Source organism: Daphnia magna, linkage group LG10 (genome assembly GCF_020631705.1).
Source record: "Daphnia magna isolate NIES linkage group LG10, ASM2063170v1.1, whole genome shotgun sequence".
NCBI classification, from domain to species: domain Eukaryota; kingdom Metazoa; phylum Arthropoda; class Branchiopoda; order Diplostraca; family Daphniidae; genus Daphnia; species Daphnia magna.
The window spans coordinates 6313444-6330286 of NC_059191.1; the positions used below are offsets into that span (position 1 = coordinate 6313444).

A 16843-nucleotide genomic window follows, 5' to 3' on the forward strand; every position below is an offset into this window, starting at 1 on the left:
AACGCAAAATGGTAATTTTTAAGAAGATAAAAAATTAAAATTGTGTGACTCAATACAAATGCCAACATAACTTTGTTATTTTATAGCGTCTGCATTTTGCAGAATTTAATTTAAAAAACCGAATCAGGTAAATTGTTTGATTTACATTCAACAAAAAACTGGAAGGCCAAAAGGTTTTTCTTTTTTCCACTTAGTATAGGTCCGTCAGTTTTTCCTTTTCTTTTTGAATCATTCTATTAAACAACTGCTTGCCATCCACGAACTCCAGGCCTTCGCTGGCCAGACATTCTTGCGATTTCACAAAATTCTGAACTAATTCGTAAACAACACTTTGGTTTTCGTTAAAGGACATGTCCAAAAAGTAAATAAAACAATGACACAATTATTGCAAGTGGCTCTAAACTCACGTAATTGTATTCAATTTTTTTACATTACAGTAATAAGAGAATCTATAATCTAGCCGATAAATCCAAGCTATAAATATAAGATAAATATAAGCTAGAACATAATTACAATGAAATATGAAGACCAATCGAATTTAAAATACTTACCGAAAGAAAAAGAGTCCAAACGTCGCTGACCCGGGAGTTCACTTGTCGTAATCTCGTAAAGGACTTGCTGGGTTCAGCAACATTTCCTTGTCAAACGTCGGGAACCAGTAGTCCTAACGTCGCTAGACAGATGTCCTCCTGTCGCGAACCGGTCGTCCAAGTGTCGAGTGTCAGAAGTCCAAGTGTCGGAAAACCTGGAGTCCTTTGGGCAACTAGCCCAAAAGTCCCTATCCCGCCTGAACCAACCAGGGTTCTATGACTCTGGCGTACCATATAACTCCTATACCATGGTTTAAACGATGGGTTTTGAGGGAAGGAGCCATTCCGAGATATTTCCTTACACCCAGTAAGTATACAATTCTTTTACAATATGGAGTGGAATTGCCCAGTTACCAAATAATTTTTATTGAGATGAAACTTCCCGACAACCATTACAAAGCATTTGCAATGTGAATAGGAGAAACAATTCAATAGAGCAGTAAAACATCCTGCGTTGCGCGTTTTTCACAAATGTGAAAATCTCATTTGTGTCCAAGTTGGTCTGCTGCGGCTGCAGCGTCTTATGGAGAAACCATCTTCTTCACGTTAAAAATTAAGTTTTCATAACTATAATTTAGATTTCCCCCTTTTCTTCCTAGCAGTGGGTACCCTATTCATCTTTTAATTTCCCAATTTTTTTTCTAGCTCCAGTTCTATCTACTTTATTTTTATTTTATTTTTGTTTTTAAGTTGCTCGTCTCTTTTAGCCGAAGAATTTCGTTTGCTGCCAGAAATTCGTCTGCTACAAGGGGATGAACAACAAACCATTTACAAACAATAGCTAAATAAAAATAAACCAGATAGAACTAGGGCTAGAAAAAAAAATTGGGAAATGAAAAAATGAATAGGGTACCCACTGCTAGGAAGAAAAGGGGGGAATCTTAATTATATTTATGAAAACTTATTTTTTAACATGAAGAAATTGGTTTCTCCATAAGACGCTGCAGCCGCAGCAGACCAACTTGGACACAAATGAGATTTTCACATTTGTGGAGAACGTGCAACGTAGGATGTTTTACTGCTCTATAGGTAAAAATCAGTTCTGTAGTTGTATTTACACATGCTAAGCAACATTTCAATTATTAAGCAAACCCTACTGTCGATGAAAAGTGCAGGAAGCATCCAAATAAAGAAAGATATGCCTTTGCGAAGAAGAGCAGCCTAAATAAAAAGAGTAATTTTTGAATTTCAAAAATGATGTTATGTTATATTAAGACATTGTTATATAAATAGTTTCTGATGATTTGGCCACCCCCATGGAAGTCGTTCCAGATGAGAACCTTTCAGTTGAAAAACAGTTACCAGCTATGGCTAAACAACCTGCATTAGTAGTCGTAGAAACAATACCGACACTACTAGTAAGCATCGTTATCAATGTTAAATTAGCTTCTTTTCATATTTATTTATCAAAACCAATACTTGTTTTTATAGACAGTGGTGTAATTGACGCCGATGGATGATGTTCATGATCCGAATACCTCAAATGAGTCAGAATTGAAGATTACAACTGAAGAAACCGTTAATGAAAATGCAGAAATAACAAGTACTGCTCAATCATCTTCAACTACAGGTACGTGCATCCAACCCATATAGCACATTTCTGCCGTCGGATGTCCGAATCATGGCCGAACATCCGTTAGATATCTATGTACTCAATGGGTAGTTCCAGGGATGTCCGTCGGCTAGTCACCTTGGAAGTGCAATGGATGTGCGAAAATTATATTCTACGGACCTCCTTCCAACAGCCAAAAAGATTTTCCATTGTTTCATTTAAGGATCGGCCTCGAGCCAATCGGGTTGCTTTTTTGCAAATCGGGTTTCTCATTTCGGGCCAAGGAGGCGTGGCTCAGGGTGGAAAATTCTTCTCCCCGAATTCAATTGGGGTTAGCAATCAATTGGATTGCAATCAATCGATTCATCAATGCAAAAAACATTATCGATTGACCCGATCTATCCGATAACAACCCCGATAATAGCTCGTTCTACCCGCTTGCCCCGATTTTTACTCTGAAACCGAAAGAACGGCATTTTTTTTTATTGCTTCGGGGCAACGGGTTAACCTCAAATTTTTCCCCGCACCGCCCAGGTTGAAAAAGTGGCACCTCATTTCAACCCCGAATGCACTTTATCGGTGCGGGGCGGTTAACTCGATTAGAACTAATTGGGGCCGATCACTAAGTTTCATTATTAATTGTCAAAATTTCTTGAGAGGGGGAAAACTTAACCGTGTTCAAATTTTTCCCTTGAACGTATTTTTATTTGAAGTCCAGCATTTATAATGAAAAATTTAAAAAATAAAGGAGTAATGATCTATTTGCCGGATGGTTTATTTTAAAATTTATTACAAAAAATGAATAAAATATATGAAAGTCGTGAGTTTGTTTGCACAAGCTTTCCGTTTAGCTTACGGGAACCAAGCCATTGAAAATTAACTCACAGAAAATAAATATTATTCGGCATCTAATAATATTAAAAGCAAGTATACTTATGATAGGATTATAATTTCAAATAATAATAAACTACTTTAAACTTAATAAATCATGCTGAAGTTTAAAATTCAAAAAATATTTAGCATAAATTGTTTAATTTCAATTTATATACCTCTGGTTTAACCTAAGTTCGACATCATCTTGACTTCTTAAAAATCCTGTATGTGATTTGTTATCGAAAAAGCTCAAGTGTTGTTTTACAACAATTCGATTGTATTGTTCGAAAATGATACATAATATATCTGTAGATTGGCACAGTGGAATAAGATTCGACTGTGATGCGGGAGACCCGAGTTCGAATCCTGGTATAGCATAATGTTTTTTCATGAATAGATGCCCAATACATGTCATATTTATAGCCAAATGAAAGCCCGTTCGGATATCCTTAGAATGTCTGACGGCGCTGTTAAGGGCGGTCAAAACCAAAAAAAAATACATCCGTAGGACATCCAAATCGGATATCGGGCTGTCCGGAGGATATCAAAAAGATGTACTCAACATCCGACCCCGACATCTGTCGGACATCCGACGGACTGCCTTGTGTTATGTGGGAATAATCGTGACATGTCGTTACTGACATAAATCATCATTTATTTTCGTTCTTTTTCAGATGAGAGTATATGGAACTTCAAACCAAACTTCATCACGTATTTCACATTGGTGTCCCAAATGGAATTACCTGGCGGTTGAATATGGTCATTCAACCAAGCCAAAAACGCCATACTTTGCATTTACACGGACCCATTATCTAACGGAACGGTGACAGTGAAAGCGATACTATTCCGAAACTCACAAGAGGTTTCGTATCATCTTAATGGAAAGCACATTGCACCAAACAGTATTCCTACTCATTTTTCATCAATGGAAGACATATCAAACTTAACAAGGAGTTTTCACGAAAAAAACATTTGCGTTGGTATTGTTGGAAGCCAGTTTAAAGATGGCGAGTTTTCATTACGGCTCTCCGTAGTTTTTGACGCCAATGGAGTCATTCGATCAGGCTTCTGCAAAATTCTAATGGACAAAAAAAAAACGATGTGTGAAATGTAGCACTTTAAAATGTTACCTACAGAAAAGGATGAAAAGCAGAAAGCCCGAAGATTCTTTAACACAATCAGACTCCACAAAAAAAAAAAAAAATCTGCATTGACCCAGAAAAATGAAGAACTGTATCGTTGTCGGATGCAAAAGAACATTTACCAATGTAGGGCAAAGGTAAAATTTGAATCAGCAAAAAGAAGTATGAAACAATCGTTAAAATGTTACATTGCATTTCCCATATATCACATTTCTGCCGTCGGATGTCCGAATCATGGCCGAATATCCGTTAGATATCTATGTACTCAATGGGTAGTTCCAGGGATGTCCGTCGGCTAGTCACCTTGGAAGTGCAATGGATGTGCGAAAATTATATTCTACGGACCTCCTTCCAACAGCCAAAAAGATTTTCAATTGTTTCATTTAAGGATCGGCCTCGAGCCAATCGGGGCGCTTTTTTGCAAATCGGGTTTCTCATTTCGGGCCAAGGAGGCGTGGCTCAGGGTGGAAAATTCTTCTCCCCGAATTCAATTGGGGTTTGCAATCAATTGGATTGCAATCAATCGATTCATCAATGCAAAAAACATTATCGATTGACCCGATCTATCCGATAACAACCCCGATAATAGCTCGTTCTACCCGCTTGCCCCGATTTTTACTCTGAAACCGAAAGAACGGCATTTTTTTTTATTGCTTCGGGGCAACGGGTTAACCTCAAATTTTCCCCGCACCGCCCCGGTTGAAAATAATAATCGGATATCGGGCTGTCCGGAGGATATCAAAAAGATGTACTCAACATCCGACCCCGTTATCTGTCGGACATCCGACGGACTGGCTTGTGTTATGTGGGTTACAGGATGCATCAACTATAATTGCCAAATTGCGTCGTGAGTGTAGGATAATGGTCCACAAGGATTCAAGGAATGGACTCGACCGTGTATTAATGCATCTATCTGAAACGGTAAATATTACAAATTGAGATTGCAATAAGACTTACTTTCTTGAGATATAAGATTTTAATTCTTCTGATTCTTGAATACTTGGACCTTTTTAAAAAAAGTAATTTAAAAGTAAGTCAAATTTACTTACCAATTGTCTTGACTTTTCTTATCACGAGTGGTTACTTAATCGTGTTTCCGGTCTTCCGTAAAAGTAAAGGATTGACCATGTCTTCCTATCGATTATGCATCTCAAACTTAGAAATATAACAATAGTTTTCGTTGGTATAGATATGAATATTCACTTGCCTTTCATTTTTTTGGCCGGTTGGATCCTCGGGTTTCAGGAGAAACAGGTTGTCAAAATGTTTATTGCCAAGGCAGCAATAGATCCGGCGCATGGCAAACACCGTCGCACAATGCGATTCGAACACTCCTTCCTAATTCAGTGTGCCATTCTCAGAATGAAAAGTCACACAGCATATGATAATCTAAGAGAGAATGGATTGCTACCCCTCCCAAGTCTTTCTACTATGAGGAGGTTATTAACGAGGGGTCGCCGACTCTTTTTCCCGAAGTTCACCCCTTGAGAAAAAGCGGAAAAAGGGGTAGAAATCACGGAAATTTAGGGAAATCACGGAAATTTAGGGAAATTGCGGAAATAAAAATAATTGTCATTAAAACGTCCGATTAACGGCTTTAGATAATTCTTTAGTTAGTTTTAACTAATTCAGGTGTATTACTAGTGAATTACTCGTGAAGTATTCTTATATTTTGTAACAAAATGCCATAATTTTGATTTGAAGCATTCTTTTTTATGTATTACGGCAACTCTGTAGCCGCTGAACAAGCGAAATGCAGCAGATGACGCATTGACGCGAAAAAGTGGCACCAAAATGGAAGATCTTGAAATAGACGTTTTCTATCTTTTGAGGAAAAATAGACTCAATCTGGCGTCTCATATGATTAATATTCTTAAAAAACTAGGATATAACGACCTTAAGACTCTTGCTCAAGTTGAAGATGCAGAATTTTTTCAAGCCGCTTTCGTAGAGTCTTTCGTTGATTGTGAAGAGTATTCGCTATTCGGCACTCCCTGAAGAACAGAAGAAAGCGTTATTGGGGCCAAAGTTTTGGAGGAATCCCACTCAATTTAAGTAGAAAATAATATGGTTATATTATAGCGATATAACCATATCGCAACCGCTTTATTTATGAATGAAAATTTGGAACTGCTGACGTGGGCGTTAACTGTACTTGGTACCGCTTTAACGGTCAAGCAAAAAAATCGAAGACTATTTCTGAATCAGGATCCAAACTTGCCGTTTTTTCTCATGGGTTCCACCCATGTTATACATATATTTGCAGCTTACCTCCTCCTGACATCCCCTCTGGTGAAAAGGTGCTCTTTTCTCAACAAATTGTCGAAGATGTAAAACCGTTTTTGTCGAAAATTTAAAATAAAAGCCCAGTTCAGTCATTGACGTATGCCCAACAAAATCTCGAAGGCGGACACCCAGTGGCCTTAATTCCATTTTCTCGTGATTAATCCGGTGGGTAAAGGTAGGAAAAGCTAAAAAATACCGCGGAAAAATTGAGAAATCGTAGAAAAAAAGGAAAAGCACGGAAAAATAGGGAAATTGCGGAAAAATAGGGAAATTTAGGGAAATTACGGAAAATTTGGGAAATTGCGGAAATTTAGGGAAATTACGGAACGGAAAATACGGAAAAATTTCCCGAAGTTCACCCTGGAAAAGAGTCGGCGACCCCTCGGTTATTAAGCTCCGCGGAGTGCAAGTTCGGATTCAATTCACTTGCGCTAGAGCATTTATCGGAGACATCGAAAGGATTGCAACCATTCGAACGCTGGGGCACACTGATGTGGGATGAAATTTCTATAACCAAAGACATGAGATTCGATACTAGAAGTCTTAAGTGGAAAGGCATTGTCGACTATGCTGGGGAGACTACCATCATGGTTCCAAATGGACTTGCTGATCCCGTATTGATGCTCGTCTTCAGGCCATTTCTGCAAGGTTGGATCCAGCCATTTGCGTGGTTTGGCACTAAAGGTGGTGCTCCCGGTGTAGTATTACTAGATTTCGTTACGAAAAGTATTGTGCGTCTTTTCAATGCTGGGGCTATCGTGAAAGCGTGCGTCTGCGATGGGTTTTCAACCAACAAATCGCCGTATACTAGTTTCGGTATTTCCGGAACAGAACATGGATGTACAAGTATGTCGGATCCACTGGATGATTCTGTCAGAATTCACTGCTTGATATATGTGCCACACCTGCTGAAAGGCACGCGAAACCATATGATAAAACCCAAAAAAATTCAGGTATTGGTAGTTGTATTATGTTCATCATTATTTGTTATGAATATTTAAAGCTTTTTAAATAGAAATGTATAGTTTCAGGGTTTCACCGTCGACTTTAACTCATATGAAAAATTATTGGAAGCTCAACGAGGTCTTCAACTTATGTTGTGTTATAAATTAACGGATGCTCATATAAATCCAAACAATTTTCAAAAGATGAACGTACGACTTGCGGCTCAATTGTTTTCAAAACGAAATGCGCTTGGTTTCTACGTACACCGCCAAATGCAAGCCAAAACGGAGAATGAAAAGAGACTAAAAAGACAATTTGCCGGTATTAAAAAATTCGTGGAAATCCGTATTAGAAAATTGTGATTAATTGTGACTATTAAAATTTAAAGGGACAGAGCCTAAAGAAAAGTTAACAAATCTATTAAATGATACCTTCGATGTACTCAATAGTAGATGCTGCAAGGAAGGGGTTACTGCTAACAATTGGTGGCTGAATGCACACGATGATAAGCGGCATGGGAGAAAAAGAATCTTAGAGGATATTGTAAAGGGATCATGTATTTAACCATTCTTCCCTTTACGGAATAATTAAATTAAAAGCGGTTTAAATAAATAAAAAGGAGACGGCTGATCCACAATGCAAATGTATTGGCTACTAAGTCTAAGCTACAGACATAAATAAATAGAGGTGTGACATACCAGTTGGAACAGTTGGGTAGCGTGAGCGGAAAATATTCACTTCACAAGTCAACTTAACTGAGCTTTACCGATACTGTTAAGTCACTAGAGAATAGATTAAGAATGAGCTGAAGAGTAACGAAGAAGAACTGGAAAACGACTGACTATGAGAGGAAAAGTCACGGTCTTTTATATGGAAAAGATGCGGCCGTGACCCGAATAAAGAAAACCATAGGAAAGAAGGCTCCGTGCAAAAGCCACCCCCGACTGGAGTTGACAGTTCTGTCAACTCACTTAAGTCGAATTTTAGGGAGGTTAAGGGGTACCCATCCGCTCGGATGAGTCACGGAGGGGTGAGAAGAATTATAGTTTAAAGTTGTAAGATTTACGGTAGAAAGCGTGAATTTGAAGTATAAATTAGTATTTAATAGTCCTGTGTTAAAGCCACCCCCGAACTGTGGTGACAGTTCGGACAGGTCACTTAACTAGGATTTAAGTGAATAATTAGTAAAAATATTTCTAAACCTACGGTTATTTATGCATTGGGATCTTAATCTAAAAAAAAGGTGGAATGTCTTGGCGCGTGCGGTGCAGGTGTATGAATATTCTAGACGTGGGAACAGGTAGGAAGATGTTTCGGAAGTTTTGTGGCTAGACGAGGGTGCTTCCGTGTTAGTCGGCTGATGTAAGAGCTTCGGGCGATGCAGGTGTCTTTGGGGAGTCGATGGGAAAAAGGTCTATTCTGTTGCTGCTTGCAGTCTTATGGTAGGTTCAAGTGGAGGCTGTGTGACGAGGGATGCGGGGGAGATAAAGTGAAGAAGCCATGCTTGCAGAATGGGAATTCTGTTACATGACTCCCGGGCCCGTAAGATTACGTCCCGTAATCGGTCTAGTCAAACTTGAGTTTGCAGTAGAGGAGGTAGATATTGTTTCATGTCGATTGGTTCTGAAATGTCCATCACTTCTCGACGTCGGTTTCTTCTATGGGTGGTTTTGTTGAGATTTTTAAGTGTGCAGCAACAGCTCCATATCATCTTGAATACGCCAAACCAACGGAGGATTTTGAAGGCGATGGTGCTGATGATTGCTAGTCCAATGAAGAACATGATAATCTTGAATGTTTCCCACCAGCTCATATAGCTGGTTATTCCTGTTTTTTCTTCTGCTGTAACAATGATATTTCTCATTGCTGTTGATGAATTGATGCCTGTTTTCATGCTTTGTTCGGCCATTGCTGCAGCGAGATCTGCTATGATGTTCATGTGGCTTGTTGTTATACCATCGTAGGCAGGATTAGCCTGTGGTTCATAGTCGTGTGTATTATCGTCGTCGTAGCGGAAGGAAGTAGGCAGATCCCGTTCTGGTTGTAAAAGGGTTGCTTCGGCTTTCTTCCAAGTGTTGTTACGATAGACATGATGTCTTCCATTAAAGTTTACGTAATGGTCTCTCCAGTAGCATGGACTGTATGGGGCAAGTTCCCAGCCGTTTGTTGCGATGGTGAAGTTTTTGAATCGAGGTTGAGGTCCACAGCTTGTCGTTTCGGTAGTGAATGTTATTCTAATGGCTCTGCATTGCTTCAACAATACAGTTTCTCCTTGTGCTTGAAGATTCATGCATTCGGGAAGCTGTAAGATGCTGGCTGCTAGCCATCCGTCGTATTGAGCAGCTGAAGTTGCAAGAGCTCTTTTAGTCCGTACCAATTCGCATTGAGTGTTCCTCACGATTCTTAGAATATCATTTTCTTGTTCAGTCAGTTTGTCGCGTACAAACTGTACGTGTGCGGCCAAACCGACTTGAGTGTTGAGTATTTGTTCCAGGGCAGTTACTGTGTTATTTTTGCTGGTGTTTGATAGAGTTGTCGTTTCTCGTTGAGGAAGTTCGTAGTCGGATTCTTCGCTGTCGTCGTCGAGGTGGGGGATTGAGATGAACAAGTGCTCGTCTCCTATAACTGTGAAAGATTCGTTTTTGTGGCGACAGGCAGTTGTGAGGCATCTGCCTTCTGGTTTAATATGGAATGCCAATTGCTGTTTTTCGTCTTCGAGGCGAAAAGTTCCTGGAGTCGATGTTTTGATGAGAGCGCCTTCTCCACTGCTGACGAGTCTTGGAGTGTTGTCGAACGCGGTGGCTACTGTAATATCCCAAATGATCGTGAGATGATTGTGGGTGTGAACTCCGTCTGAAACATTTGCTTTTCCGAGAGGTGTTTCGATGATGTCATCGGCTCCTTGTCGAATGAGTCTAGTTTCTTCCATCATGCAATTAATTACATAAGGGGAGACGGTTGAGAACCAGCTTCCAATTGTGGGTGGATCTGGTGTGTGGGTCCATTTATCGTCAGCTAAATTCATTTGAATGTCGTTGCATCGTTTTGTCTTAGCCATAATTGTGCATTCAGCTAATGATGTTTCTAACGCAACTGTTTCTGGAACAATTATTTGTTGACCGAAGAAATCCGTTGTGATGTGATTGATTTTCATCCATTTTCCGCAGATTGATGCTTGGAATTTAATTCCAGCTCTTCTGTTTGTCCATAACATGTAGTCGACTTCTTTTTGCGTCGGTTTCAGCAATGACGGGCAATTCTCGTCATTTGTTCGTAAATGTTCTTTTGCTGATGGATTATCGCAGTTGCAGATTATAGTCTCGAATGCCAATGCAGTGATGCATAATATTGTTGTTAGCATGAAGTACAGCAACATTTTCTGAAGATAAACTTGAATAAGTTTGATGTTGCCGACTACATGATTGTATATGTTCGATGAAATACTATCCGTCATAAGAAATTTCTAGGAAGACGGATTTGATGGGAGGTATATAAAAAAAATAAGTTAGAAGGAAGGATACAATGTAGGAATGGAAGGTAATTTACATTTTCAGAAAATTTAAAGTGATTTTTTTTTTTTTTTTCTTTTCTTGTTTTGTTAATTTTTTTGTTTTGTTTAGTTTTATTTTTGTCTTGTTTTGTTTGTTTTTAGTTTTTATTTATTATTTTTTTTTTGTGTGTTGTGTTTTTGTTTTGTTTTGATATACAATATCTCGGAGGAATGTGGAAAAATGACAGAAAGTGAAAGGGAAATAGTGTACATAAATAAGTTGGATCGACCGCTAGGTGTCGTGGATGTGTAGTTTGAATGGAAAAATGCAGAAATATATGGGGACTTTTTTTTTTATTTTTTTTTGAATATCGCTTTACTACGCTTGATTTAATAAATATGAGTAAAACTTGGTAAGGGAAAAAACATTTTATGAATGATGAAGGAGAGAATAGTGGAGTTTGTACATATAGTGAAGTTGTATAAAGTGTGGGTGTTGAAATGATCGCTAGATGGGGTATGCGTGGTGTTTTTGGAAGAAACATAGGGACATACTTAGTTTATTAAATTTCGTTATTTTACTTTTATGTATGCTTTTTTCTTAAGGATAAATTATTTTTTTTTTTTGAAATAATATAATTTGGGAATAATTTTATGTATTTAATTGGAAAAAATATATATTTATTAGAAGAGAATGGAGAATGAAAAATTGATTTGGCAACGTTGGAGCTGTCAACGTCTGCTTTTGTTTGGCTTCTAGTCGCCATGTTTGTGCTGGTAGTCGGAGTTTATTAGGGAGTTGGGATAGGTAAGTTTGTATATGTGTTCCCTGCTAAGATTTCTTATATTTATAGTTTTTCAGTTATTTGTGGAGATTGAGGGTGTGGGTGTTCAAGGAGTATATCCAAAACGGTGAGTTCATTTGGTTTACTGTTATGTATTTCTTTGTTTGTGCATTTAAATTGTGTTTTTTTTTTTTTTTTTTTTGTATTTTTTTGAATTTCAGGTTTTGTGTTTTTTCGTTTGAATAGGGAGTATAAAAGGTATTTTGGTTTTGAATGTTTTTTCATTTGGTTTAATATGAAATTGCTTTATTTGTTTTAGTAGGTTTCAACAGTTCACCGCTAGATGGCAGTTACTGTTTTTTTCTCTTATCTTATTCAAGTAGAAAGGGAAAGTAAAGTTTTTCCCTTATAGTTTCTACAAGTTTGTTTATATTTACATATACATATACATATTGTTGTATGTTGTTATTGTTATATTTTATTTGTTTTATTTTATGTTATTTTTATTCCATTTTATTTTATTTTATTTATTTATCTTTTTCTTTTACTTTTTCCATTTAATTATGTATTTTTTTTGTTTGTTTGTTTTATAGAGTGAATTAATAAATAATAACTTCAGAATGTCAAAAATTATATTTGATTTTAAGGTCGAAAAGAACAAGACAAAAAAATTATGGGGAAAAAAAAAATAATGCTCCTACTGCTGGAACAATTGCAAGCACAGGCTTACGATGCCCAGGAGTAGGCCCATTCCAATGCCGAATGACTTTAAGGTATCATTTTTTTCTTGGTTTTCGAACCAACGCTGACAAACAAGTTTCCTATTTAGGTCTGATGCCGTATCCCAGTCGTTTGGTTCCGTCGTGGAACCGAAACGGCTAGGTAAGGGAAAAAATTTCCCTTTGGCATATCTGATGATTTCGCCTTTCTTTTCTTCTAGGATTTCGTCTTCTTTTTTTGATTTAGCCAAAGCTTCCTCGTAAGCTTTGGCTACTTCTTCTTTCTCGGCGATGGCCTGTTTCTCCTGCTTTTCTTTTAGGCTACGCTCACCCCAAAGGAAAAAACGAATGTTTTTTTTTTTTTTTTTTTTTGTTAGGGGAGAAAAATAAATAAAACAAATGAATAAATAAATAAAAATAATAAGGACGATCTAGTTTACTTACTCCCTACAGGCTGCTATATACACCGGGTCATCAGGATCTAGATCCTGATAACGCGGGTCTCCGAACGAGATGAGCTGCCAGGGGGTTTCCTGACGCGAATACGGTCTTACTAGAGATTCTTCGTAGTAGGAGTCCCAATCAGTGTTCCAATAAGAACCTATCTGATTGAGCTCCTCACTCGAGATTGACTCTTCGTCGAAAAAGTTGTTTTCCATTTTAGGAACAGAAAAATAGACTGGCTCTTTTTTTCGAGTGCTTGTTGCTTATATAGCCCTAGCTTTCCCTGGATTAGGCCACGTGTTGGTGGGCCTTAAAAAAAAATAGCGTGGCTTGGGTTTTCATAATCATAAGATCTTCCTTTTTTCTAATTTTTATTACTTTAGTTTTATTTAGTTTTGTTTCTAAAATTTTTTTTTTTGTTTTTTTTTTTTTGTTTGCAAGAACATGTACGCGAGAACCAAGGGCTATAAATATTTACAGACTCTATTATTCCTCTATTAGCCTTTGAGGTTTCCTTACAATCCTTTTACTGCGTTCTTGTTGGACGGTAAAAAGTGGGATCAGTTGTTACGATAGTAGGGTCAGGCTGGGAAGTTAGAAGAGTTATTTCTAAAGTGTCATTTTCTGTGTTGTCTTCGTTTAGACGTTCTGTGGCGATTGTATCGTCATTTGCCTGTTGCAGATCGCTATCTGTCTTTGAGAGTTGAGAAGTTTCCATATTACCCTCCGCTAGAGGTCTATTATCTCTGTTTTCTAGAGTTGTGTCACTCTCGAGATCTACCTCGTGCAAAAGATTTTCTTGTTCTTTTTCGATGTCTGGGCAAAATTCGTCTCGCCATATCATGCTGTCGAACATGGGACGGAGTCGGTTGACATGGACTCGTCTTGGCATGAAAGAGTTATCGGCGATGTCGACTGTTTTATTATCGTACAGTTTTATTACTCTGTATGGGCCTTTAAATTTCGAGACGAATTTTCTGCTTTCTCCTTGTGGAAGAACTTTGATATCTATCAATACTCTATCCCCTACTTTATATTCGTGCAATACTGCTCTTTTGTTATATTGCTCCCTTTGTTTTTCTCTTGCCTTTCGATTTTCTTCGCGAGCGACTTGAAAGCCTATTCTAAGTCGTTCTAGCATAAGGGTTGTATAATCTGTGGGAGAGTGTGTGGAAAGTGGTACAGCATCGAGAAAGTTGTGGATTGGGAGGTTGGGATCACGTCCATACAAAAGAAAAAATGGCGTTTCTAATGTTGATGAATGAACGGAATTACGATATGCAAAGCATACGTCTCCCATCATTTGTTCCCAATTTTCATGCTGTCCATCTTTTAATTCTTTTCTGAGCATTGTTGTTAACGTACGATTGAATCTTTCGGTTTGTCCGTTGCTAGCGGGATTATACGCTGTCGTTAACCGTTGATTAATTTCTAACGTTTTACATAAGTGGCGAAAAATTGACGATGTAAAATTCGTTCCTCTATCGGACACTATCGCTTTTGGTAGACCATGCCTTTGTACTATTAATTTCATGAAACAATCAGCTGTTGTGACAGCTGTTTGATCAGGGAGAGCTGCTATTTCTGTCCATTTCGAAAAATAATCAGTAATGACCATAATATATTTATTTCCATTTGTTGACGGTGGTGTGAAAGGACCCATAAAATCCATTCCCACCACGTCAAATGGTGCTTTTGCTAGCTCATGAGGGTGTAAGAAAGCGCGTAAAGTAGACTTTGTATTGGCTAAACAAGCCTCACACACTCTACAATACTCTTTGATGTCGGCCCTCATAGATGGCCAATAATAATTGTTTTTAACTTTAAGGTACGTTCTTTGATAGGCAAGATGGCCTGATAAAGGTTCATCGTGAAGTTCTTTCAATACCAATGGACGAAGGAAAAGAGGCAAGACTACCTGAAATTTTACTTCGTTTCTCTTTTTTGTTTTGGTGGAAAAATCTTTACGGTATAGCACACCGTCGATTACTTGATAAAATTCAATTTCTTTAACCCAAACAGGGTTATTAACTTGATGTTCCTCAGTTAATTCGCCGTTATCTAAGTAATTTCTAATGTGTATGCAAAGAGGATCTTCTGCTTGTTTTAGACAGATCTCTTTTTGTTTGCCTTTTTCCTGAATGACCGCGACTTTTATTCGAGATAAACAGTCTGCGTTTTGATGTACTCGTCCTGGTTTGTATTGTATTCTATAGTTGGTACTTGCTAGTTGTATTGCCCACCGACCTAGTCTCCCATTATTATCTTTTTGATTTTGTAGCCATTGAAGAGGACTATGGTCACTGATGACCAGAAAAGGTTCGTCAAGCAGGTAGTGGCGGAAAGATTTTATCGCAAAGATCACTGCGAGGGCTTCTTTTTCTACAGTAGCGTAATTTAATTCTGGTTTTCTGAGTTGTCTACTGGCATATGCAATGACTACTTCATTACCGTCTTGAATTTGAGATAATATCGCTCCAATTCCATAATTACATGCGTCAGTAAAAAGTAAAAATTGCTTACTAAAATCGGGATATGCCAGAATAGGCTTAGTTGTAAGGCATGTTCGGAGGGTCTCAAAAGCTACCTGATCTTCGTCAGTCCAAACGAAAGGTTCTTTTAAAGCTAATTTATGAGTTTTCTTTGTTAGTGGCTGGGCAATCGAACCAAATCCTTTAATAAAACGTCTATAGTATCCTGCTAGTCCCAAGAAAGATCTGATGTCGTCAGCTGACTTAGGAACTGGATAATTAAGAATCTTATCAATTTTTTCGGGATCTGGTGCGATGCCTTCTTTAGAAATGATATGGCCTAAATAATTTACTGAATGTTTAATAAACTGGCATTTTTTGAGTTTAAGTTTAAGGTTAGCGATTTTTAAAAGGTTGAATACTTCGCGTATGTCTTCTAAATGGGCTTCGAATGTGTCTGAAAAAATTATGACATCATCCAAATAAACTAATGCTTTCTTTCCTAAGACGTCTCTTAGAACGTAATTCATTGTTCTTTGAAATGTTGCCGGAGCGTTACACAATCCAAAAGCCATTCTTTTAAATTGGTATAAATTATTTTCTACGATAAATGCCGTTTTTTCTTTAGCTGAATCTTCTAGTTCTATCTGCCAGTAGCCAGATGCTAGGTCAAGAGTCGTAAAAAACTTTTTCCGTGTAGTTGGTCGAGAGTGGTATCAATTCTTGGTAAAGGGAATGAATCTTTTACAGTGACGCTGTTTAATTTACGATAGTATACGCAAAATCGTAAACTTCCGTCTTTCTTTTCTACGAGTACAACAGGTGCCGCCCAGGAGAGGTAGATAACTCGGCGATGTCTTTATCCAACATCTCCTTAATTTGTCGTCTTAACTCTTCCTGATGCTTCCTTGCTGCTCGATAGGGTCTAAGTCTGATAGGGCCTCTTCCTTGGGTGTCTATACTATGCTTAATTAAACCGGTATATCCTAATTGAGAATCTGTTGTAGCGAAAATGTCTTTGAAATCGTTTAATAATTTAATTAAAGGTTTTTTATATTGAAATTCTACGTTAGAAATGTAAGTGTCGATTTGCGCTTGTTCTTCATTTGGCATTGTGTCATTTTCATCTTTTACGTCAATTTTTCCAATTAACTGACAAGCTGTTCCGACATTGCCCAATAAAATTCCACGCGGTAAATTAATGAGTTTACTTGAAATATTACGAATCAGCAAATTGTATTCCCCTTTATCATTTGTCTCGCCTAAAAATTGATCTACTGTAATTCCCTCCGGTAGCTCTTTGCTAGGAGTAAACAGAAACGTAAAGCCAGGAAGCAATTGATATTGTGACCTACTCATTCTGGCTCTAATGACCGTGCAAGTCAATGGGAACGTCGTCACCTTTTTGACTGAGGTCATTAAATTATTGCTTGAATACAGAGGTGCTCTTCCTGCTTTGTCTCTCGCCAAAAAAATAGTCTTAGTTCGCCCACATAGTACGAACTCATGTTTAAAAGCAGCGTCAACGCCTAAAATGCATGCTTCA

At 37.9% G+C, this 16843-nt stretch overlaps 1 protein-coding gene and 3 long non-coding RNA genes across 5 annotated transcripts; 3 read left to right on the forward strand and 1 right to left on the reverse strand.

Annotated features, from left to right (window-relative positions):
* The first annotated feature begins 1664 nt into the window (after nucleotides 1-1664).
* Nucleotides 1665-3761, forward strand: LOC123476863. Its single transcript, XR_006651837.1, has 3 exons — nucleotides 1665-1764; nucleotides 1824-2160; nucleotides 3690-3761. It is a non-coding gene; the product is annotated as an uncharacterized LOC123476863 (long non-coding RNA).
* Nucleotides 3762-3775: 14 nt separating this feature from the next.
* On the forward strand, nucleotides 3776-5548 carry LOC123476864. The gene is made up of 3 exons (XR_006651838.1): nucleotides 3776-4294; nucleotides 4974-5078; nucleotides 5403-5548. It is a non-coding gene; the product is annotated as an uncharacterized LOC123476864 (long non-coding RNA).
* Nucleotides 5549-11612: 6064 nt separating this feature from the next.
* Nucleotides 11613-12210, forward strand: LOC123476801. 2 transcript variants are annotated; one of them, XR_006651663.1, is made up of 3 exons: nucleotides 11613-11790; nucleotides 11885-11921; nucleotides 11983-12210. It is a non-coding gene; the product is annotated as an uncharacterized LOC123476801 (long non-coding RNA). The 2 variants fall into 2 exon arrangements; XR_006651664.1 differs by having other exon boundaries at nucleotides 11986-12210.
* A 73-nt stretch (nucleotides 12211-12283) lies between these two features.
* On the reverse strand, nucleotides 12284-13193 carry LOC116922640. The gene is made up of 2 exons (XM_032929010.2): nucleotides 12827-13193; nucleotides 12284-12703 (listed from the first exon to the last, which is right to left on the reverse strand). Exons 1-2 carry the CDS (start codon nucleotides 13039-13041, stop codon nucleotides 12361-12363), a joined length of 558 nt encoding a protein of 185 aa, XP_032784901.1. The 5' UTR covers nucleotides 13042-13193; the 3' UTR covers nucleotides 12284-12360.
* Between the last annotated feature and the right edge of the window lie 3650 nt (nucleotides 13194-16843).